The sequence below is a fragment of the Myotis myotis genome, unplaced genomic scaffold, assembly GCF_014108235.1.
Source record: "Myotis myotis isolate mMyoMyo1 unplaced genomic scaffold, mMyoMyo1.p scaffold_m19_p_1, whole genome shotgun sequence".
NCBI lineage: Eukaryota > Metazoa > Chordata > Mammalia > Chiroptera > Vespertilionidae > Myotis > Myotis myotis.
This window is the reverse complement of record NW_023416313.1, coordinates 52,354,648-52,377,376: the sequence shown is the minus strand read 5'-3', so window position 1 is coordinate 52,377,376 and position 22,729 is coordinate 52,354,648. Positions and strand designations below refer to the sequence as shown.

General features: G+C 36.6%; 1 protein-coding gene across 2 annotated transcripts in view; it reads left to right on the top strand.

Moving 5' to 3' along the window:
• Positions 1-22,729, top strand: part of ANTXR2 (ANTXR cell adhesion molecule 2) — a 137,243-nt gene that overhangs the window by 3,835 nt on the left and 110,679 nt on the right. For both annotated transcript variants that reach the window (XM_036337493.1, XM_036337483.1), the window contains exons 4-7: positions 13,520-13,601; positions 14,061-14,168; positions 14,325-14,393; positions 15,382-15,462. In XM_036337493.1, coding sequence (XP_036193386.1) covers positions 13,520-13,601; positions 14,061-14,168; positions 14,325-14,393; positions 15,382-15,462 — 340 coding nt within the window. The remainder of the gene's footprint in view (positions 1-13,519; positions 13,602-14,060; positions 14,169-14,324; positions 14,394-15,381; positions 15,463-22,729) is intronic.

The following is a 22,729-nucleotide window of genomic DNA, read 5'->3' as shown; positions in this document are numbered from 1 at the left end:
CTCAGTGGAATCAAGCAAATGCACAGACCATTGGGTTCTCTTCACTAATAGAGGGGAAAGGAGGTATGAGTAATATAAAAGAGCGGATGATCTTAAAGTCAATATCATTCATATTGGCTGTGGAATGCACAATGAAACCCAGAACTCTGCCCAGTTTATATTCACTGCCTCCCACCATTTCCCTTCTCTGTTACTATAAGTAGTTCTGCATCTTTCTTGTTTAGATGTAATATATTAATCAACTAGGAATTTGAAGAACTATAGGGAGGGAAAGCTATGGATCTATTTGGATAATTCACTAGATTCAGCAGACATCCTGGATCTCTAGTCTTACTCTGAGGTGCCCTGGTGCTGAATATGTTTATTTTTGTAAAGGAACTTGCTTTATATTATATTAGTATGTATATGTATATATATATAACATACATATAAAATACATCTATATAGCTCACATTTTTATCAGACATATGTAATATATATGTATGTGTCTCTACACACAGATACACACACACACACACACACACAAACAAATACACAAATCTTTTGTAAAAGGTATGGCTTTTTCCAAGCCAATGTCACAGTATTTCATATGACCATTTCTATGTCATTTGAACCCACTGTGGCAAGTTGGAAATAGTCATCGCCTTATTTTAAAGAATGGCTAGTTTCTATGGGATCAGTTTTGCTTACTAGACTCTGAGTTCTTTGTTTTTATATCTACTTCATTTAATACCAGGTATGCATGATAGCTCTTGCTCAGTTCTTGTTGAATCAATGAATGAGTTAGCATTATTTTGAAATCAAACTGTAGTTTTAGCAGGGGAGGCTGGTGGAGTTTGTTTTGCATAATATGTGGATTTCCCAGGAGTTATGTGTGAGTACAGGTTTCTTTTATAAATTATTTTTCTTTGAAAAATGTCAAGAAAGCATAGTATTTAAAAGGATTCAGGGAGAGAACTTATATAAACTTTAAATTTATTTGTGCTTTAAGTATTACTTTTCCTGGAGAGGAAGTCTGTAGATGGGGGGCGGGGCGGGGGTTCTGGCTTACAACCTCAGTCTTCTCATGGATACTTCCCTTCCATCCTTTTTTACATGCACCTGGGTTTCTTCAAGGCCAGAACAATAGCAGCCCCTTATAACCCATATACAACATCTTTCTACACTCAGTGAAGTGACAGTCTGTGCCTTCATGGGAATACATTTTCTTCACTGCCCAGCCTAATTTCCAAAGAAACGGATTTGGACCTAGCCTATCCTCTAGGAGGAAATAAAAGCATAATGGTGACATTTATGGAGTGCATATGTAGAGAAAAGCACTTAGCATAATGCCAGACATATAGTAGACTCTCAGTAATTGTCACCTGCATATGCTGTGCCAGGTGCTCCGTCAGATACTTTACATATGGGTCCTCCAGCTCTTTGAAGATGAAGTGTAATCAGTGGTCTCCAAGTTGATATTGCTTAGACATGCACATGAGGAGTTTGAATCATTAATTTAAATGAGAGGTTCTTCCCTTCTCTTGGTTGAATCTAATAGGGGAGAGATTGGAATGGGATAAAGAGGCCTCTATTTGAAGAGACAGCATAACATTGTTGTTAAGAGCCACTGAACTGGTATCTAGCTAAACGGTCATGGGCAAGTTACTTAACCTCTTTTTATTTAAAATATATATATATTTTTATTGATTTTTAGAGAAAGAGGAAGGGAGAGGGAGAGAGACAGAAACATTGATGTGAGAGCCAAACAGAGACAGGCTGCCTCCTGCACACCCTGCCTGGGAATCAAGCTTACAACCCGGGCATGTGGCCTGACCAGGAATCAACACTGCACTTTCAGTGCAAGGAATGATGCCCAACCAACTGAGCCACATTGGCCAGGACACTTAACCTCTTCCTGCCTCCTTTCCCCATCTACATACTGACGGCAAAGATGATGATGACAATAACCACCTCATAAGACTGTTGTAAGAATCCAAGTCAGTGAGTGAGGAGAATATACGACAGAATCTGGCACATATGTATTCAAGAGGTGAAAGCTTTGTTGTTACCTGGAGCTAGGGAATATGTAGTATTTAATGATCAGGGAAGAATTGTGTTTATATAAAGAGATGATTGTCCTTTTGAAAGGATTTATAATATTCCAGGCAGAATTTTAATGCTACTTGCAACTTATGCTGCTCGCCTGTCTCTTGGTAATAAAGATACATTTATTTTTATTGAATTTGGTGATTTGTGGCATGTTGAACTAGTTGGGGATGGCAGAAAGAACACTAAGAAGGTCTGGGTTAGAGTTCTGGTTTTGCTACTTCCTGACTTGGAGACTTGGACCAAGTATATACTCAGTGTGTTACTTTTTATATGTATAAATCACAGACATAAAACTATCAAGTTTTCTTAAGAGAGATGTTATGAAGATCAAAATAAGATAATGCATAGAAAAGTACTTTGTATATCACAGAATAGTCTCCAGTAAAGGATATTATTTTCTGCTTCTAGTTATTCTTATACTAACTTTATTTAAGTCAGTAACTTTTTAAATTTCTATGGCCCTCTATATTTGGATATAAGATCATTTTTCATCCATTACATACTGTCAAGTGTGTAGAAACAATTTGCATATTTAGATGCAAGATCACTGAACAAATGTTTCCACAACTATTGTGGATCTTTGAGTCAAAGCCTAGAAATTGGTATTCTACATATCAACTTTCTTGATGGCATGTATCAGACTGACAAACAGATGTGCATGCATGAGAAACACGAAAGTTAAGCACAGCAGGTTTCACAATTTTGGTTCTATCACTCATAATTCTTCAGTTCTGTGGTAAATATGAGAAGTACCTCTTTCGTGTTTCTCAGAGTGTTGCTAAATACTTTCAGTAGAGATGAAGCAAGATTGGAGGGCAGTACGTCCTTATGGTCGGGCAGTGTCTTCTGTTAGGGTTTCAGCATAACATCTAGTGCTATGTAAATGCACGAATAGAATAATGGCCAGAAATGACCAGTTATACATTTCATATACTCATCACTTAGAGACTTTATTCTTTTAAATATTTCAATTGAAAACATTCCCTTCTATTCTCTTGTCATCATGATTTTTATCCTCTATATATCTGTTAGTCCATTTTTTCCACCTACCTGCATGCCTTCCTTATAAGATTTATTGAGCATTGTGGGTTCTGGGAGTAACACAAAGATGTATAATCTAGTGTGTGTGAAAATAAGGGGTGTGCACGTACACATCAGTAGTTCAGGGCTGAATTACAGGATCAGGTAAGAAGAAAGTGCTGAGTGTTTTTCGATATGGAAATATCCAGCCTTTTAATATTAGAGAATCTGAAACAGGGCTAATTTTAAAGGATATTTTTAGTCTTTGTGGTTTGTACTTGGGGATAGTGAATTATGCTCAGTTGTGTTTAGTATGGTCTTAATGATATAAAAGTGATTTAGTTGAAATCATTTAGTGAACAATTATTAGGTGCTAGGCAGTGCGCAAAATGCTTTCCACTCATTACCTCATTGAATCCTCCTATCAACTCCATGTAATACATACTATTATTATCTCATCTTTACAAATGAGGAAACTGAAGCTAAGAAAGGTAATGTAGCTTGTCCAAGGATACTTAGTTAATAAGTGGTGATCAGTATATCAGCCAGAATGGTATCTTAATGTATAAAGTAGATCATGCCACTCTCATGCCGAATACAGTAATGGCTTGGAATAGAAGAACACGTCTCCTGTGGCCTAAGGATCCTACCTGATTGCCTCACCCAATGCTCTGTTACAACATTAGATGCCGTAGCTAGCCCACTGGCTCCCTTTCCATTCCCTAAAAAGGCCACGCTTGTTTCCACATTAGGACATTTGCTCTTTCTCGGCCCCAGGTCTTGTCCAGGCCAGGTCATTCTTGTCATTTTGGCCTTATCCCATGTGTCACTTCCTCTGAGAGGCCTTGCTTGGCCATCAAGTCTGAGGGAACCCTGACCTGCCTCCTCAGTAAATTCTCACAATACTCTATCTGGTTATCATGTTTTGAAATTATTCTATCAATTAATGAATTTATTTTTATCTCCATGACTCTAATGTAAAGTACATGAGAGCAGAGGGATCTTCTTTGTCTTGTTCACCCATATATTCCACACCTAGAACAGAGAGTGGCACACAGTGGATGCTCAATAAATATGTGTTGAGTGAATGGTTGAGTTTGCCTGACTCTAGAACCTTAGTTATTAATTGTTCTAATGTTTTTTTCTCTCTTTGAAAAATGATAAATGATGTCATGTTTCCCAATGATGTCATATTTCTCATTCCCATTCTTATAGATCAGTTATAAATATTTTCAATTCTGTTTTCAATATACTTGTCCCAAGATTTAAAAGGTTGTATTTATTTGATCTGAACACAATTACCCATTACTTAGGAAAAAAATATTCCTTGGCCTGACTTGTTGGAAATTGAAGAGAAGTCATTAAGTTTAGATAATATACACATTTCTATTATTTGAAAGAATTTATTCTAATTCCTAATCACCTGAATTAAAAATGTACTTGTGACAAGATAGTCCTTTTAAGGGACATATGACAGTCTCTGTAAATGTTTAGAAGGTTCCTATTAGCAGTTCTCCTTTTTAGGGACGATGTCTCACTGAGATACTAGCAGCAGAGTGCAAAGATAGGCATGTGCAAAATTAGACGTTGCAGCTTTGTCCATATTGGTGAAAAACTGTATTCAATCCAAATGCCTATAAATTGATACTGTACTTAGAGTATATTCATAGAACAGATACTATGCAGCCGTTAAAAGAATTGGAAAATTCATATAGATTGACATGAAAATATATCTAAGATATATTAGTTGAGGAAGGAAAGTTGCCGAACACTCTGTTAAGTATGATTTTATTTTTTAAAATAAAAACAAAATATTTACCTGTTTCTGTAGTTGTGTGTGTGTGTGTGTGTGTGTGTGTGAGTGTGTGTGTGTGTGTGTGTGTGTGTGTGTGTGTGTGTGTGTGATTATAGAAAAAAGGCTGGAAGATAGGCAACAAACTGTTAACAATGTTACTGTGAGATTCAATGTGGGGAAAGTCTTTGTGTTTTAATTTCCATGCATATAGGTTATTCAATTTTATTTTGGCAATAATATACCATGTAGAAATTAAAAAGAATTGTTACTGACTTTTTCTGTAGCTAGAGATGGCTATCTTGAAATCAGAATGAACCCAGGGGTTTGAAAGAGTAAGCGCTAGGAATAGAGCATATCCAGCTCTTCTACTGGAGGGTCCTGAAGTCTTCTTGTTAAAATGAAAACGCCAGGACTACACCTTGGGTAAATAGACAGAGGAGCTATACACTAGCTGTGTGACTTTGGACAAGTTACTTTGCCTCTTGTTGCCCAATCCCCTTGCCTGCTAAAAGGAGCTTATCTTCCCTGCCATATAGTGATGCTGGGACAATAAACACATATAATGTGTGAGAAGGCCTCCTTGATGACTGGGTGGGAAGGAGGCTAATGTGGAAATGATATTTGGAGGCTATCAGTGTACGCCATTATTATCATTTCCAACATCTGTGCCAGGATTATAACTGAAGTGATTTGCTCAAAGGTGACACTGCTGAGTAACTAGACCCAGAATTCCCGCCCAGGTCTGACCCCGAACGTGAACCCTTACCTGCTGCACTGACTGAGACTCTGTTCCCCCTTCACCCGCTTTCACAATTAGTCAGAATTTGTCATAATTCAAAGACATAGTCATCCTCTGAGTTTATTTTATTATATTGAAAACCAGTGATGTGATGAGAGGAAGTGACTGTGGGGTTTAAAAAAACTCTAATAGGGAAGTAATGACTCCTGTCTAGAAAAGCCCGTTTTGGCCACACACTGTGCTAATCCTGAGGGGTTTGGGCGTGGCAGCTCAGATCCCGGTCCTGGGTACGTTAATACTTACTTTCAGTGAAAGTCTACATCTGTTTTGTGTGTTCTAGAGAATTAAATGCACTGTTACTCGTGCCTGTGAGGCAGCTCTGGCCTCCTGAAGTGGTAGAATGCCGAGGTCCACTTCTCATGGCCCAGGAAGGCTTCGAATGGGGAAATGGAATAAAAATGTACAAAATGCAGTTATGGACTCCAGGTGTGATCTGTGTGCCACGCTTTGGTTAGTGTAGAATAAGTTGGAGAACAATCTTTCACAAAACCCGGATTGCGTGGAGCATTTTGTAAGCAGAGACTGTTGAGTCAGGACTGCTACCTTGGGGTCACTGGTTTGGACTGGAGCACGGAGGCTTGGGCATATGTTAGCCTTAGAGTGACATGTTAAATAAATAATAAGCAAGTTTGTATATAAAGAGATAACTAAACTTAGATAATAGAATATATTAGCAATGTTTGTGTTTAGAAAATAATCTTTCACTGTTTGGAAACCTTAAAACATTTTTTTAAAAATATATTTTATTGATTTTTTACAGAGAGGAAGGGAGAGAAATAGAGAGTTAGAAACATCGATGAGAGAGAAACATCCATCAGTTGCCTCCTGCACACTCCCCACTGGGGATGTGCCCGCAACCAAGGTACATGTCCTTGACTGGAATCAAACCTGGGACCCTTGACGCTCTATCCGCTGAGCCAAACCAGTTAGGGCTTAAAACATTTTTTTTTTTAGGTTGAAGAACAAATAAGAAAACAATTACTTTTCTGCAATTTATCATTCATGCAGTATGTAGTATAGCAGAATATAATACAATTAAGTAGATAATTGGAGGAGGTATGTGTGAATGAATGAACAGGTTTCCCCTCATATTTTTTTTTTTTTTAAATTTCTGGCAGTCTGGTGAATATTGTGGCTTATTAATAGAATGAGACAATAAAAATAGATAAAGTTCATTGAACACTTACTATGTATCAGACATTTTGTTAAATGCTCTATATATACCTAGTGGCCTGATGCATGAAATTCGTGCAAGAGTAGGCCTTTCCCTGGCTGCCGTCACCGGCTACCCCCTGGCACCTGAGCCCAGGGCTTCCCTCTGGCTGCTGGCAGGCACCCGGGACCGGGGTTTCCCTTGCGGCCCCTGCTTCATCTGGAAGGTCGTCTCGTCTACTCAGCATATTATGCTTTTATTAACTAGAGGCCTGATGCACGAAAATTCTTGCAAGAGTAGGCTTTCCTTCCCCCGGCTGCTGGCACCAGCTTCCCTCAGGCACTGGGACCTGAACTGGCTTTCCCCAGGCCGCCTGCAGGCACCCAGGACCCAGGCTGGCCTCCCTCTGGCCCCAGCTTCATCAGAAAAGACGTCTGGTCTAATTAGCATATTACCCTTTTATTATTTTATTATAGATAACTCAGGTAAAGTACAGTGCTAAGTGAATCATTAGTAATTTTTTACAGACAAAAATAAAATTTTGAGAATATTGTTTTGTTTCATATTCTACTCAATCTACTAAGGTCTACTTATAAAATAAAAATTTTATTATATTATATAAATGGGTTATAATGATAAAATTCTTAGGTATTGCCATGTTTTGTTTGCAGTTACCATTTATTTTAAAGACTAATGCCCCTGACTAATAACATCTTAAGAATAAATAAGAGAATCAATGTATGATATAAACATCTATACATTTTTGCTTATGCAGTTATCCAAATTGGCATTTGGTAGCATAGATGCCTGGAGCTCTTAGCTTTTGTGGTAGATTGTTCTTTTGTGACCTCCAATGAAGCACAGCATACATACATACATAAATACATACATATGTGCATATGATCATATACGTAATATGTGTAATATATAAAGTACATGTATATATGAAATAAATATATTCATTTAACTATATAATTTTAAAAATCTGGGCTGGCCCTATTGCTTGCTTTAATCAAGACTGTGACAGACATAAACATGAAACATGAAACTGTACCAGTGTCAGGTCTAAGACTTAATAAGGTGTGGGCGTTTCCTCTTCCTGTGGTCTTGGTAGCCAGCTGCCATATGAAAACTTTGACAACCACGAGACCACCATGGTAGGAGGAAACCTCGCTGAGCCACATGGACAAGTCACATGTAGAAGAATAAAGATGCTGGTCAGCAGTCCTGGCTGGGCTCAAAGGCAATCGCCTGCACCAACACCAGCATCAACTTGCCAACCATGTGATGGAGATCATTTCTACTTTCCTAGCCATTCCAGCCTCCCAGCTCACAACCTGTGAAGCATAACTGCCCATTCAATGCACAGTATTATGAGAAACAGTAAAATGTGTTTATACCACCAATTTCTGGGTAGGTTATTATACGGCAGTAGATAACTGCAATAGAAATTGTGGGAAGCTGAGTGACCTTGAGGAGACTGAGAGTAAAAACTGGAAGAGCAGTGACAAGTTGTTATTGGAGGCTGACGCAGAGATGACCATTTTATGTTAACAGGGTGAACAAAATCCTACTAACAGGGGAGTGACTGATGTCAACAAATAACAATAGTAGCTACAACTTACTCTGCACTTATTATGTGCCATTTAATCCTCACAATGCCCCCACAGGGTGGATATCTTCATCCCTATTTTATAGATGAGGAAACAAGGCTTAGAATAAATCTCTGTTCTCTCTGGCTATATGCCATACTATCTCAGAAACTGAACTTTACAGTTTAAAAGAATATCCTTGTCACTCCCAAACCCTTTCAGTAGGACTGACTGGCAAAACAGGTAAGGAAAAGAGCATTCCAACAACATGGAAAAGTTTTTAAATTAGATTAGACCAGAGATTCTTAGTTATTATTTCCAAAAATTAACCCATCCCTATTACAAAGCAATTAGAATTAGGATATTTAGGTAAATTAGAATCTTTTAATTAAGGCACAGAAGAGATTTTTTTTAAAAGCCCGTTAGGTGATTATAAGGCACAGCCAGGGTGGAGAACTACACTGCACCTGTAGAGAGGTATGTGGGAATAGCCATGGTCCATGTGTGAGCTGTTCTCACATCAGAATCACAGTGTTAATGTGGGGTGTGTGTGCAACAGATGTGTGTAGGTTGGTTGACTGACATCTGGAAAGAGCTTTGAGATCTGGAACATTAAGATAATGTGCATTGAAAAGTTCAAGAACTATAGAGATAAATTGTATACTAGTAAATGTACATCCTCAGCATAAGTAGAAGGTACTTAAAATTGTGCCTTAATTATGTTAGTTGGGAAATTTAGAATGCTCTGCCAACCCTTTTTTTATGCCACTATTTGTAAAAATACATCTTTGTTTTAGTTATGACATCATGAACACCTTTCACAATTCAAAGTGTTATAAGGATGGAGAAAAGCCATTGACGTCACACAGTGCATGGCAGCTGTTGCTGTTTCCGTCCCTTCCATTCTTTTTTCTTCTTTTTTTTGTATTGTTTAAAGTATTACAAAGAGTATTACATATGTCTCCTTCTCCTCCCCCCCCCTTAAAATTCCCCCGGCCTCCCCCCCTTCCATTCTTTCTCTTGTCTTTTTATTCTTCCCTTCCCTTTTTATTTTTTTAAAATATATTTTTATTGATTTTAGAGAGGAAGGGAGAGGGAGAGAGAGATAGAAACGTCAATGATGAGAGGGAATCATTGATTGGCTGTCTCCTGCACGCCCCCTATAGGGGATCCAGCTGCAACCTGGGCATGTGCCCTTGACAGGGAATCAATCCTGAGACCCTTCAGTCCGCAGGTCGATGCTCTATCCACTGAGCAAAACTGGTTATGGCCCCATCCCTTTTTAATCTCTTCCTTTCCCTACTCAACAGAGAAATTTGAGAGGTAGTAATAGAGATGGAAGTGTTAATTTTATAGATTAAAAAAGGGTCAATTCTTATAGTTGATTATAAAGTTTGGTCTCCAGTTCTCATAAAAACAAAAAACCACCGGTTAAATATACCATTTGTTTAAATTTTTCCTCTTTCCAAAAAGTATCTGAAGCTGCACCGAACATTGCAGAAAATTAACAACATATAAAAATAAAAGTGGCCATAGCCAGTTTGGCTCAGTGGATAGAGCGTCTGCCTGTGGACTGAAGGGTCCCAGGTTTGATTCTAGTCAAGGGAACATGCCTGGGTTGTGGGCTAGGTCCCTGTAGGTCCGTGGTGGAGGGTGTGCAGGAGGCAGCCAATCAATACCTCTCATCATTGATGTTTCTATCCCTCTCTCCCTCTCTTCCTCTCTGAAAGCAATAAAGAAAAAAACAAAAAACAAAAAAACCCCCCAAAAATAATAAAATAAAAGTAAAGTAAAGATCTTGGAAAGAGGGTGCAGCCTTATAATAACCATAGAAGTTTCGCGGGATTTTGTGAATGAGTAAGAAATTTACTGTGGGCTTCCCAATAAGAGGAGAAGGAAGTTTACATAATGTAGTTAGCAAAAAGGAGGAAGTGTGCAGCAATTACTCAGGGATGACAAGAAACTTCCGCTTTGGGACCTTCTAGGTGACATTGTGTGTCAGGAAAGCAGCACACGCCCTTGACTACAGCTTCATAGCAAGTAGTTTGATATTGCTGTTCCTTGTAGTTGAAGACATAATGCTAAAGCCCAGCTCAATGAGGTTGATCTTCTAAGGTTGAGATATTGGATTTTAGCTGATCTTTACAATGTATCCATTTTTTTCTATGTTGACGTTTATCATTTCCTCCTTGCTTTTCTTTAGAGATTTCTTTAAGTCAGTGGTTCTCAACCTTCCTAATGCCTCGACACTTTAATACAGTTCCTCATGTTGTGGTGACCCCCAACCATAAAATTATTTTCGTTGCTACTTCATAACTATAATGTTGCTACTGTTATGAATCGTAATGTAAATATCTGATATGCAGGATGGTCTTAGGTGACCCCTGTGAAACAGTCGTTCGACTGCCAAAGGGGTGGTGACCCACAGGTGAGAACCGCTGGCTTAGAGTCTTCTGCTGGTGTTGTCCGGTCCTCAGGGGTGATGGGAAGCTGAATCTGAACTGAATGGGGAAAGCGATTTTTGCCAGTCAGAATCTGTTTGGGTAAACTTGAATTTCAGTTGTCTTTTTCATTTTCTTTTTGACAGCAAACATTAATGCTTGAGGACACACTGCCACTCATTTCTGGAAAGCACCAAATATTTGTTTTTTATCTGTGAGACTCAGACAGAATCAGTTCCAAGTTGTTCCTGTAGATACTAAAGATAAATATTTAAATTAAAAAAGTTTATAAATTATGTAATTTACTCCATCATCTGTGGAATTATGAATTTTTTCCTAGGGTAGGTTGAAAAATTTATTGAACACTTACTTTGTAAAAGACATTACAATGAGTAATAAGTGCAGAGTAAGGGTATACATTATACATACCAGACATGGGGTAGCCCACTGTAAACTTCCAGTCTTGTCGAGAAGTGAAAATATTACATGAAATTAATATTTTAAATTATTTTAAAGTAGAATGTTTTTAAGAGACAGTTATTTATTGTAGTGAAAGCTAAACATTCATAAGTTTGGGGTACTGTAGAAAGAGAGTATAATGAAGTTAGAGATAGGCTCAGAATAGGTAGATTCTAAACCAAGTATCAAAAGAAACAGCATCTGTTATTAGAGAAAACTAAATCAGGAAGGAGAAAGATTAAGATCATATTTTGAAAGTTGTCTTGTGTTTTGGGGAAACTTCTTGAGAGGGAAAACTTATCTAATAATAATTTTCATTACAATATTATCAATAACTTACTAAAATGTGAGTGAGGCTCTTGTGAATGACTCATTTATTGCAAGTATTTGAAACACAACATTGCAGCATGAAAAAATAATAATTAATTTTTTATTATTTCTGGCATGTGTTTTAATAGTATATGAAGTATATATAGTATATACACATATTGTGTATGACCCCAGTAAATTCCTTGATTTTCAGATAATATGAAAACTTGAATTTCAGTTCTCTTATCTGTCATCTATCATCCTCATGCGTAGTGTGACTGCTTTTCATGATTTATTGGAAGCATTATACTTAAGTTTAATATTTCAAGACTTTTATTTAGAAAGGTATTTTTCTTTGCTTCTGTTTTAAAACTATAATACTCAAAGCAATATATTAAGATCTCTCTTCTGATCTTTTAAGTTTAAAATTTTAAAAATTAGTTTTGAGTTTATTTCGGGTTATTTTGTAACATTGAAGTATTTATCTCTTAAGATTCTTGAAGTGTTTTTTCCCCCTCTTTTTCTTTTTAAAAAAGTCTTTGGAATCTGTATTTAAAAAACTGAAAAATGTGTCTTCTCTTACTCATACACACAAAATACCTCTTCCTATTATAGTCACTAGAGGCCTGTTGCACAAAAAGATTCGTGCAATACACCTTCCCTCCCCCTGGCTGCCGGCACCGGTTTTCTTCCGGCACCCGGGACCCAGGCCTTCGCTCCAGCTGGAGCCGCCTTCAGTCTTCGCTGCTTCGGCCAGAGCTGCCTTCCAGCCCACCAGCCCCGGGTCCCCCGTGGGAGGGCGGGATGAGGGCGGGGCGGGTGCCCGATCTCCACAGTCCCACCCGCCAGCCACAGGTCGGGTCGCACAGGGGACGCCCGCTGCCCTAGGTCACAGATAGCAGGCCTGGATGGCGGCAGGGCAGGTGGGATGGCGCTGTTCCACTGTGCCTGCAGTATGCAAATTAGCTGCCATCTTTGTTGGTGGTTAATTTGCATATCTTGCTGATTAGCCAATGGGAGGCATAGCGAAGGTATGGTCAATTACCCTGTATGTCTATTATTAGATTAGATACTTTATTTCAACTACTCCATTGGGACAACTAATTAGTCATGATGAAAAAAATATTCTATGGTTCTTTCTCTTTTTAATTCATACTATTCTTCTGAATAATCCATTGTCATCCATCCATCCATCCATCCATCCATTTGTTTTTTTTTATTTGTTCATCTCCATTTATTCTTTTATTTGTTCATCAAATACATGTTAAATATCCACAACATTCAAGAGAATGAAGTGGTGTCTGGATGGATGAGAAGGTGCTATAAAATTGCCTACATCACAAGACTTATGACTCTGGGAGACAAAAGTAGAAAATGTTAATTTTCATAAGTAACATCATTAAGTAACACACTTTAGGAATTTGCAGATAACAAGGAAAATTTCCAACTCATAGGGATGTGGGTTAAGTGCTTCAGAAATATTTTTTCAGTTAAGCTGACCTACTCAGTCCTTGGTGGTTTTTCTTTTTTCTTTTTTTTATGAAGTAACATATTTTACTCCTTAGCATTTAGTAAAATAAATATGATTGAAGGTAGATGTTCTCAACTCGAAATTAATAGTTTATGCTTAGATTTTCAAGATATTTCACATTGTTAATACTTTTTTTGTAGTTAAAACACAAATATTATTATATACTCATTAACGTGACAGAAAGTATGAAGAGCTATCTGCCCTCAAAGCTCATGCTCTTTCCTTTTCTTACTGAAGAAAGCTTAGTTGCAATGCTGCCATGTGTTTTGAGAAGTGCTTATTGTGATCTTTGCTAATTTTTGTTTAATGTTATAAAACATTATTTTCAGAGGCAAAATCAATCAAGGCTTGAAGGACTTAAAAGATGTTGTTCCAGTAGGAGAGACATTCATCCATGAAGGACTAAAGAAAGTAAGTTTTTTAACATTTATGCATATGAGAGAGAATGTTTTCTTATGCTGTGATAAAATAATTTATAGCTCTCTAGTCAAAATGAAAATCGTATTACATATCTACTTAGAAAAAAATCTAAATTCATTTAGTTGTTTTAGGAATGAGGCTGATAGAAAACATTACTTATCATGATAAGAAAAATTTTATTTGGTATTTTGCCTTTTAAAATTATTTTATTTTATTTTCTCTTTGGTAGACAACCAAAGCTAAAAATCTATGTCATTTAAACCCAATAGTAACTACTCTATAAAGTAAATATATGTATATTTCAATAAAATAGTTAACACAAATACTGTATTTTAAAAGCCAGTCCATAATATCTTGATTTTGTCACAATTATAAATTCAGTTTGAATAGAACATGCTGGTTCAAAGTTAAGATTAAATTGTGAGTTAGATAATTATTCTTCATTTTCAGGCAAATGAACAAATTGAGAAAGCAGGAGGCTTAAAAACCTCCAGTATCATAATTGCTCTGACAGATGGAAAGTTGGAAGGTCTGGTGCCATCATATGCAGAGAAAGAGGTGAGTATTGAACTGAAACTGTTCTTTATACCCCAGTGTATTCATTGATTGCCTGATATTTGAGTAATATCTCTCTCTCTCTCTCTCTCTCTCTCTCTCTCTCTCTCTCTCTCTCTCTCTCTCTGCCTCTGCCTCTATCTCTATTTCTCTCCATAGGCAAAATTAGCCAGGTCATTTGGGGCTAGAGTTTATTGTGTTGGTGTCCTTGACTTTGAACAAGGTCAGGTGAGTAGAGCAGATATGCAAACTTTAACCTAAATCATATAATTGTCTTAAGGCTAGTTTATTAAATTCCTTTCACTGATGCTAAAGATCCTCTATAAAAATGCGCATATTCTTGTATGTCTTGATTAATAATGTCTGATCTTAACAGGTTTTATTACTGAAATACTGAAAAACAAAATTCAAAATTTATTGAACGTTTTTTGGTTTGGAAGAACTCAGGACAAACATTTAGGTTAAAATAATATAAGTACTTCTGTTCTTAAACTCAACTGACAAGATTATTATGACATTCTTATTTAAGTGTTTTATTTTGATTTAAAACTAGACCCTTAGGAGTTCAGGGATTTAGGAAGTTTACTTATGAGAAATCTTTTTTTTTTAATATCTTTTATTAATTTTTTACAGAGAAGAAGGGAGAGAGATAGAGAGTTAGAAACATCGATGAGAGAGAAACATCGATCAGCTGCCTCCTGCACATCTCCTACTGGGGATGTGCCCGCAACCCAGGTACATGCCCTTGACCGGAATCGAATCTGGGACCCCTCAGTCCGCAAGCCGACGCTCTATCCACTGAGCCAAACCGGTTTCGGCAGAGAAATATTTAATAATTTTCTTTAAAAAAACTTTATTTTCATGAAGTTTTAAGGTTTTATATATTTAAAATGTTTTTTTGCACTCACAAAATGATTTTGCATTTAAATTTTTGGTTGAGCATGACTAATTAGGACTCCTGTCTCTGGTGACATTTACAGCTAGTAGAGTTCTGTACTGTTCTGAAATTGAAACTTGAGGCCAACGTAAAGCTGATCTCAGTTCATTTCATTGTGATGCATTTAGAGTATCCCTAGTGCCATTTCTGACAGGCTACAGTAGGGGATAAATCTTGTGGTGTAATTCTTCAGAAGAACATAATTAAAATGTAATGAAGTTTATAAAGTGTTATATGTCTCGACCACCTCTTAATTAAATTTTTCTCCTCTTTCTAAAGCTCGAAAGAATTGCTGATTCCAAGGAACAAGTTTTTCCTGTCAAAGGTGGATTTCAAGCTCTTAAAGGAATAATTAATTCTGTGAGTATTTCTCTGGGGAAAAGAAAGGCTCATAATTTTAGATACATTTTAAACTGTAAGAAGTAATCCTGAGATCCAGTTCAGGTGGTCATTTTCTTGAAGAAAGAGGTTAAGGAGGAAGGTTGTTCAGCATGGCAAGCACCATGTAATTCTGAAGATCTAGATTTTGTTTGTCAGATTTGGTGTTAATTTTTGCAAATTGAGCTCTGTGAGATTGCGCTTGTGATTTCAAGTTTAAGATTTTCATAAACAATCTTAGACACTTCTACCCTTTGAGCATGGCGTTCCTCAGCATCTTGATAGCTGGAGAGTTTTATAGGCTTTATAGAAGCAATGTCAAATAAAAATTTGGATTGGAATGTGTGATTACTCTCTTTCCAATATGGTATTTCCTAGCTGTCAGTCAGGCAACTTGAGCCACCGGCTGAATATTTGACTGCTCTTGTTGTTCTTTCCATTTTAATGATTAATAGTTTCACTGGAACTCATAATATTTCTGTTTCAAATTCAGCAGAGCTGTCTCTGGTGATCATTAGAATCTGGGCTATCCTAAACAGGGTATGGGGAAGTGGAGTGATGAAATGCAAAGCAAAACTCCCGGACTTTCACAGCTGAGGTTTATGTTTCATTTTACTGCCTTTTGCTAGAAGCACTAGGAACAGTTGCTATTAAGTATTTATGATATTTTGGTAAACATCATCCTAAAATGGAAGGGAATAATATAATATTCTCTAAGTCAAAGCTTTTCCTTTAATCTCTAGGTATTTATTGAAGGGGGAAATATTGTAGTTTCTTCTGACGTTGGGCTCTGGCTTTTAAAATTTTTCTTTAAAGATCATGTTTTTCAGAAACAGAGTGATAGTTATTGAATTTGGTTTTAGTATCATGTAAGCTCTTTTTCCTATTTAATTAATGGAGCTTTTCAGAGAAGACATGTGATTTGGCCTTATCACATATTAGTACTTCTAGTGGACAGGCAAAATGTAAATGCAGACTGGAACAGAGATTTAAATATTTTAGGAGTTTACATACATTAGTAGTTTTTATGAAAAATTGCAATATTTTTATAGCTGGATACAAGATAAATATTTTACAACTGTGATTTGCTTTAAAATCTAGGAATATGGGTGGACATTGCAAAATAGAGGATAATTTGACCCAATAAATCAATCAATCAATGGATTGTATTTTAAATAGAATTTTATTGTGCTTGGGAATTTATAATTATTTAATAATTATACTGGCATAGAGAAAAGACCTTACTGAGTTATTCCCTTTGGAATATTTTTTCTCCATATAAAAAATTCAATTCAAAATTCTCCACATGACTAATTTCCTTTTCAAAACTCTTTATGGGTTATGATTACAGATTTCTCCTTCAAGAAATTAATAGTTAACTACCAGAGGAGATAATATTATTGTTATTGCTTTGTTATATTTATTTGTTAAATTTCGTTTTTAAAAATTTGTATTAGGGAAACTTTAGAATGGAATTTCTAAATACAGTCTTTCTTTCCTGAAGTTCTTGACGGACTTTAGCTTGAGTAAATTGTGTTGAAAGACTTAGCATATGTTGGAGCAGATGTGGAGAAAAAGGAACCCTCATTCACTGCTGGTGGGAATGTAAACAGCCACTACGGAAAGCAGTATGGAGATGCCTCAAAAAATTATGAATAGAGCCTCCATCTTACCTAGGAATCCTTCTTCTAGGTACCTACTTAAATAAGACAAATTATCTTCTCTGAAGGGGCTTGAAAATAATGATAAATTGAGTTTTGGAATATGGTGATCCCCTGCAAGAATTATGAAGTGTGGGGATTTGGAGGTGGGAAATTTCAGTGATCTACCCTATGTGGTAAAAAAGAATCCTATAATGTTATTTATATTAAAATGACAATATGGCTACAGTAGAGTTGCCAGAAGGATGGGTTAAGTTTGATATGTAAAGTCATGGAAGCTTTTTGTGGTAGGGATTGGATTGTACTGTGATAATTGGAGTAGATTGAATTAGAAACAAAGAACATAGACTTTTAGGAGCAGCTTGGGCTGAGTGACTGAGGCGCAGGAGGGAGTGTGGCTTGGCCTGGATCCTGGAGGGATATGGGGGATAAACATTGACCTGCAGGCTGGGTCCAGATTATGGAGGCCTTCAGATGCTTGGATGGAGACTTTGCACTTATCTCATAAATAATTTTGGAATCATGAAAGATTAGGGTATGAAATGTATACGATAGCAGTGAATGTTTAGAAAGAATCCTTTTATGATAATGTAGAGGATGATTTGGAAGATGGAAAGGTGTATTCTAAGTGTCTTGCAGTAATGTTTGTGAGACACGGCAAAAGGAAACTTAATATAGTGGAGACAATATGGTTGGGAATAGAATGACCTGACTGAGTTCCAACCATATCACTGCCATGTGGCCTGTATATGTTCTCTAATGTAATCTGAGTTTTAAAATTCTCATCAGCCCAATGGGGATATTAACATCTATTTAATTGGGTTGTTTTGTGAATTAAATGAGATGATGATTAAGAATGATCTACTCAGAAGGGCTGGTAGGAAGCGAGGAATGGCGTGAAGCTGGGACTGTGTAGGAGAGGAGTCCCCTGAGAGAGATGCCAGCATTCTAAACAATCAACAATTTAGTCCTAAAAGGGCATGGCATTGATATGTGAGAGGATCAAATCTAGCAAGTGGGTCATCATAACAGAGTGCTAGATGATGTTGTTACCCATAGTCATGTATTTGGCCAGGCCTTAGTTCTAAATCCTTAGGCCATGGAACTAGGGAACCAGTCAATAACTGGGGAAGGAGATTCAGTCTTCCCAAGACAAAAATTATGTGGAATTTCAGGATGCTGCATTCAGAAAAGAGCCACCATTCTCATGCGGGACCCTGTAGTGCAAATTAGTGATGCAGAGCAGAAACCTAGTTTTTAAGGAGAAAACAGCATCCCTGATGGATCATACTTCCTCAGGGCTTATTTCAGGCACTGGGATGCTAGGTCTTTTGCAATAAAACTAGGTCAAGAACCTCAAGGGAAATGACTAATAGACTGTGCTCTGTCAGAATCTTATCAATAGACAGGGTCGGACTGAACTCTAGGTATGAAATGTTTTTCTTTCTGAGTCAGGCTCTGAAGGCTCTGGCAAATATTAACTGGCAGCTGTTCATTGCTGTTGTTACTGTCATGGCAGTGAAACTGGAAAGAAAAAGGTAAACTTGGTAAGCTTTAAAAAGTTAATAGGACTTGAGAGCTCACTGGATATACGATGAAAAGGACAGAGGGGCTCACATGCCCCCTTGGGCATTCTCCCCCTGACTAAGACGACTAACTAGAAACAGTGAGAATGAAAGCTCTTTTTACGAAGTGTTAGAAGACAAGGTGGAGTTGGGTAGGAGGGCAGAGAGAGAGGGAGATGTCGAATTGGGCCTCAGGAGAAATCCTAGAGGGAGATGTGAGATGTCCCTTCAGGAAGTGGAGGTCCAGTGAAATGTTCAAGTGGGAAAACTTCAGAATTTCAGTCATTGTTTCTCCTCTTGTTCTTTCCTCCCTCCCATTGCCCACAAACACAGGGTATGATTCTTCTGTTTTCCACTTTAGGTTGTCATTAACGTCTTAGAATGTTTACCATTTATTTTTGGTTTCTTAGAAAAGTGAGCGCAGGACTTTTATTTAAAAGGAAATATTTAAACTAGTATAAGTCAGACTGACATGTGAGTACCACGTGGTTTCTGGTTTAGTGTTTCATAATGCAGTGCTGTGGAAGAAAACATTAACACTTTTGAAAATCTAGGATTGCTGAAAAACATGGAAATAATAAAAATCAAAATGCTCTGTGGAAAACCCCCCTCCTTTTTACCCCCCCTCCCCCCAAAAAACAAGACCATGGGATGTTTTTCTCTTTGCAATTAGTTCCATAATTTTTTTTGATAGAGTACCTCAGAAAGTAGTAAACAGAAGAGATGAATCACTTGTGAAGCTGGTTGTATAAATAGCCCTCATCGGGAAGAATTAAGAGCTCTGAGTCCCAGGTGATGGCAGCTACTGTCCCAGTTTCTAAGTCCCTAATGGCAAAGTACAGGAAGGTAAATAGGAAGGGAATGATTGCTCACACGTGTAGGAAATTTAAATAAAACTGTAATGCATTCTGTATAAAGGGAAAAAAAGTGCAACATACATTTAAAAAGTAACTTCATTCCTAGTGCTGAAAATAGAAGCTTCGCTGGACCTTTAGAGCTAAATTATTACAGTAATGTCTATTATTGTTGTTTGGTGTTTTTGTTTTATTCTTTAAAAGTATCTCAGAAAGGTGTCTAAACTATGTTTTAGTGGAATGATAAAACATTGCAAATTCATTTTCTCTTCAGGTAAAACATTTCCATAGAAGAGGGTACATAATACACATTCTGATAAGACCTTCGCTTAAGTGATTTTAGCAGGTTCTACTACGAATGTTGACTGGTTAGTTGTGGAAATCTTTATTTATAAAATCATGGTTGGATAAAAAGCCTAAAGTCTGAGCTAAGTATAAAGATATATTCACAGGGAAAAAAACAAAACTGGTAGGACTTACTCAAAATTAGAAATCAGTGTCTATGACTCTTTTTTAAAAGCACTGGCTATAGTGTAAGGCTTGCTATAAATCAAATTCTTCTGGGCTTCTGTTTGTCCAAGGAACTTCAGTACTGAATAGAGATGAGGAGTCTCATCAGGACATCTTTCATATTAATTGTAGGAAGGTTGGGACTATATTTTCCTCCTCCTTTTTATGCCTAGTGTCTAATATAGCATTGAGTAAGCAGTCATTACTTAATTCAAATGTATAAATGAACAAGTCAATAAAATTTATGCCTCCTGAAATTATTTTTGTATTTTTATAACATAGTTATAGTGTATTTAAGCATTAAGAAAAGCAAAAACTTTTTTTCTTTTTCAGAAAATGCTTAAATTTGTTGCCAGAAAATGCTTTATTCTGGTTCCATATAACTTAGACTTCATCTTCTTATATATATTCCACTCTATTAAGATTTTTGGTTACAACTGATAAAATCCAAGCTCATAATAGCTTAAGGGAAATAAAGAAAGTTATTGGAATATTACAGGGTGGTCCTGAGGAGGAAATTGCCTCAGTTGCAGTTGGATCCAGTGAATTGATCAATCCTCATTCTTAGGATTTTCTTTGTAAATTTTGTCAGTTATTCTCTTTGCCTCATTCTCGTCTTGCTCAGATGAAGGTAATTGTCAAAGGTGTCAGGCTTACAGGGTCTTCAGTTAGCAAATCTGTTGAAAAGAAACAGCTATTGTCTCTGGGCATCAGTATATTTGGTTGCAGATAAAGACTGATGAACTCATTTGGGTCAAGTGCTCATTCTGTACTGATTACCTTGTGGACGGTATGCGGACTAGCCTGGATAGCCTGCCTGTTTCCGTAGGAGTTGGGAGCAAGGTGGAGAGTGAGAAGGCATCCCGATCCATAGCCTCACCAGGGACACATGCAGTGGAGAACAGTTTCCCCAATAGAAACAGGAACACTGTTCATAGACATGTTAAAGATGAGAAAGTGTTCTTGGGTAGAAAAAAAAAGTCAATAGCTATTACAGTCCAATATATTCAAATACATTTAAATTTTTTGACATATATTCTAATAAGGCACTTTCTTCTAAATTCCAATGAACTAAAAAATACAAATATAAAATTTGCTTCAAATTATACATTTTATTTACTGAAATTTTACAATGTTATTTTGACATTCATTGTCCAGTGCCCTATTTCCACTTGCACACTCATTTTACTTAATACTAACATTAGTCATTTCTTTTTCTTTAGTTGGTTGGGATCGTAGGTTAAGGAAATCAAATTACTTTGAATAAATAATTACAGCTTTGTGATATTTTGTGAGTAAATTAAACTGGTAACATGGGTTTCCATCGCCAAAATTAGTGCCCAGTGTTTATTTCTTAGCAGTTATCTGTTGGGCTGCAAAAGGAGACATCAGTTAGAGGTTTACCTATTCTTGAAAAAGCAGATTCAATTCAGTAGAAGGCCATTGAAAAAGAGGAAATAATGGTTACGACTTATGACTAACTGTATCATCAGTGTAAATTGTAAATTGTAATGGGTGAAATGCATGATTTCTCAGTTATATCTTATTTTCCCCCAATGTTGTAATTCCTAATTCATTCAGAAGCACTTATTGAATATCTACTATGTTCAAGATACTTTTCTGGGTGTTGAGTTACAAACATGGATATGGTACCCCTGACTTTTCTGAGCTCACAGTTTTTAGGCATATGTGCTTGATGTAAAATTAATAGAAAAACGTATAAAGCTTTTTTTCTATTCTTGTTGGACAAGACATATTTTATATGTCAATCCAGATTTTGAAAAATCAAATTGGAACAAGTGTAGAGTTAGAATGCCTGGCAGATCTATTTCATGTTTCAGTTAATAAAATAAGCGAATGGGCAAATAGGACTAATATGAAATAATATATGCTGCAGAGTGAGAAACATGCTGGGATGCAATTTCTTTAGATTCTTAAATAGATGGTACATTTATTATTACTTTATCCCATAATTTCCATGAGCTTTTTGTGGAAAGTTTTCACCCTGTAAGTAAACATTAAGTGATTGTTCTGAGTTTGTGCTGGTCAAAAGAAAAGAAAAACAAAAAGTAGAGACAGATAAACTCTGTTTCAAATCAGTTCATTTTTAGCATATTTCTATGATATAGACATATTTTCACTAGCAGTATAATCAGCACTCTGCATGTGTTGTGTTTGGAGCTGAGGAGAGTAAAAGACAATGATTATAACTTACATTCCTCCCTAGATTTCTTCGGGTAAAAGTGTGTTTAGAAATTTGTCACTTGTGCTTGTACTACCCGCTCACGTGCAGAGGAAGGGAGACTCCATATTTAGAAATGGTCGGTGCAGAACACGCTGTATTGAGCAACTGGTGTTTTGAATCTTCAAGCATTTTTTTTTTAAAAATGAACTCAACCAAAACATGTGATTATAAATTACAATTGCTTTTCATTGAACTATTGCCCCTTAGATAAAAATATATTTGATAGCCGGAGAGGAAATAAAAAGTATAAATCTGTATATTGAGAGGTAAAAGGCAAACAAGAAAAGATTGTGAGAAACATCTTTCCAGTTGTTTTAACTGCTTATATTATGCACAAATATGACTAATTACGAAAGCTTTATTCTGTTGGGAACTTTAGAACTAATGCTGTTTAGTGACTTTTTTCTTATGAGA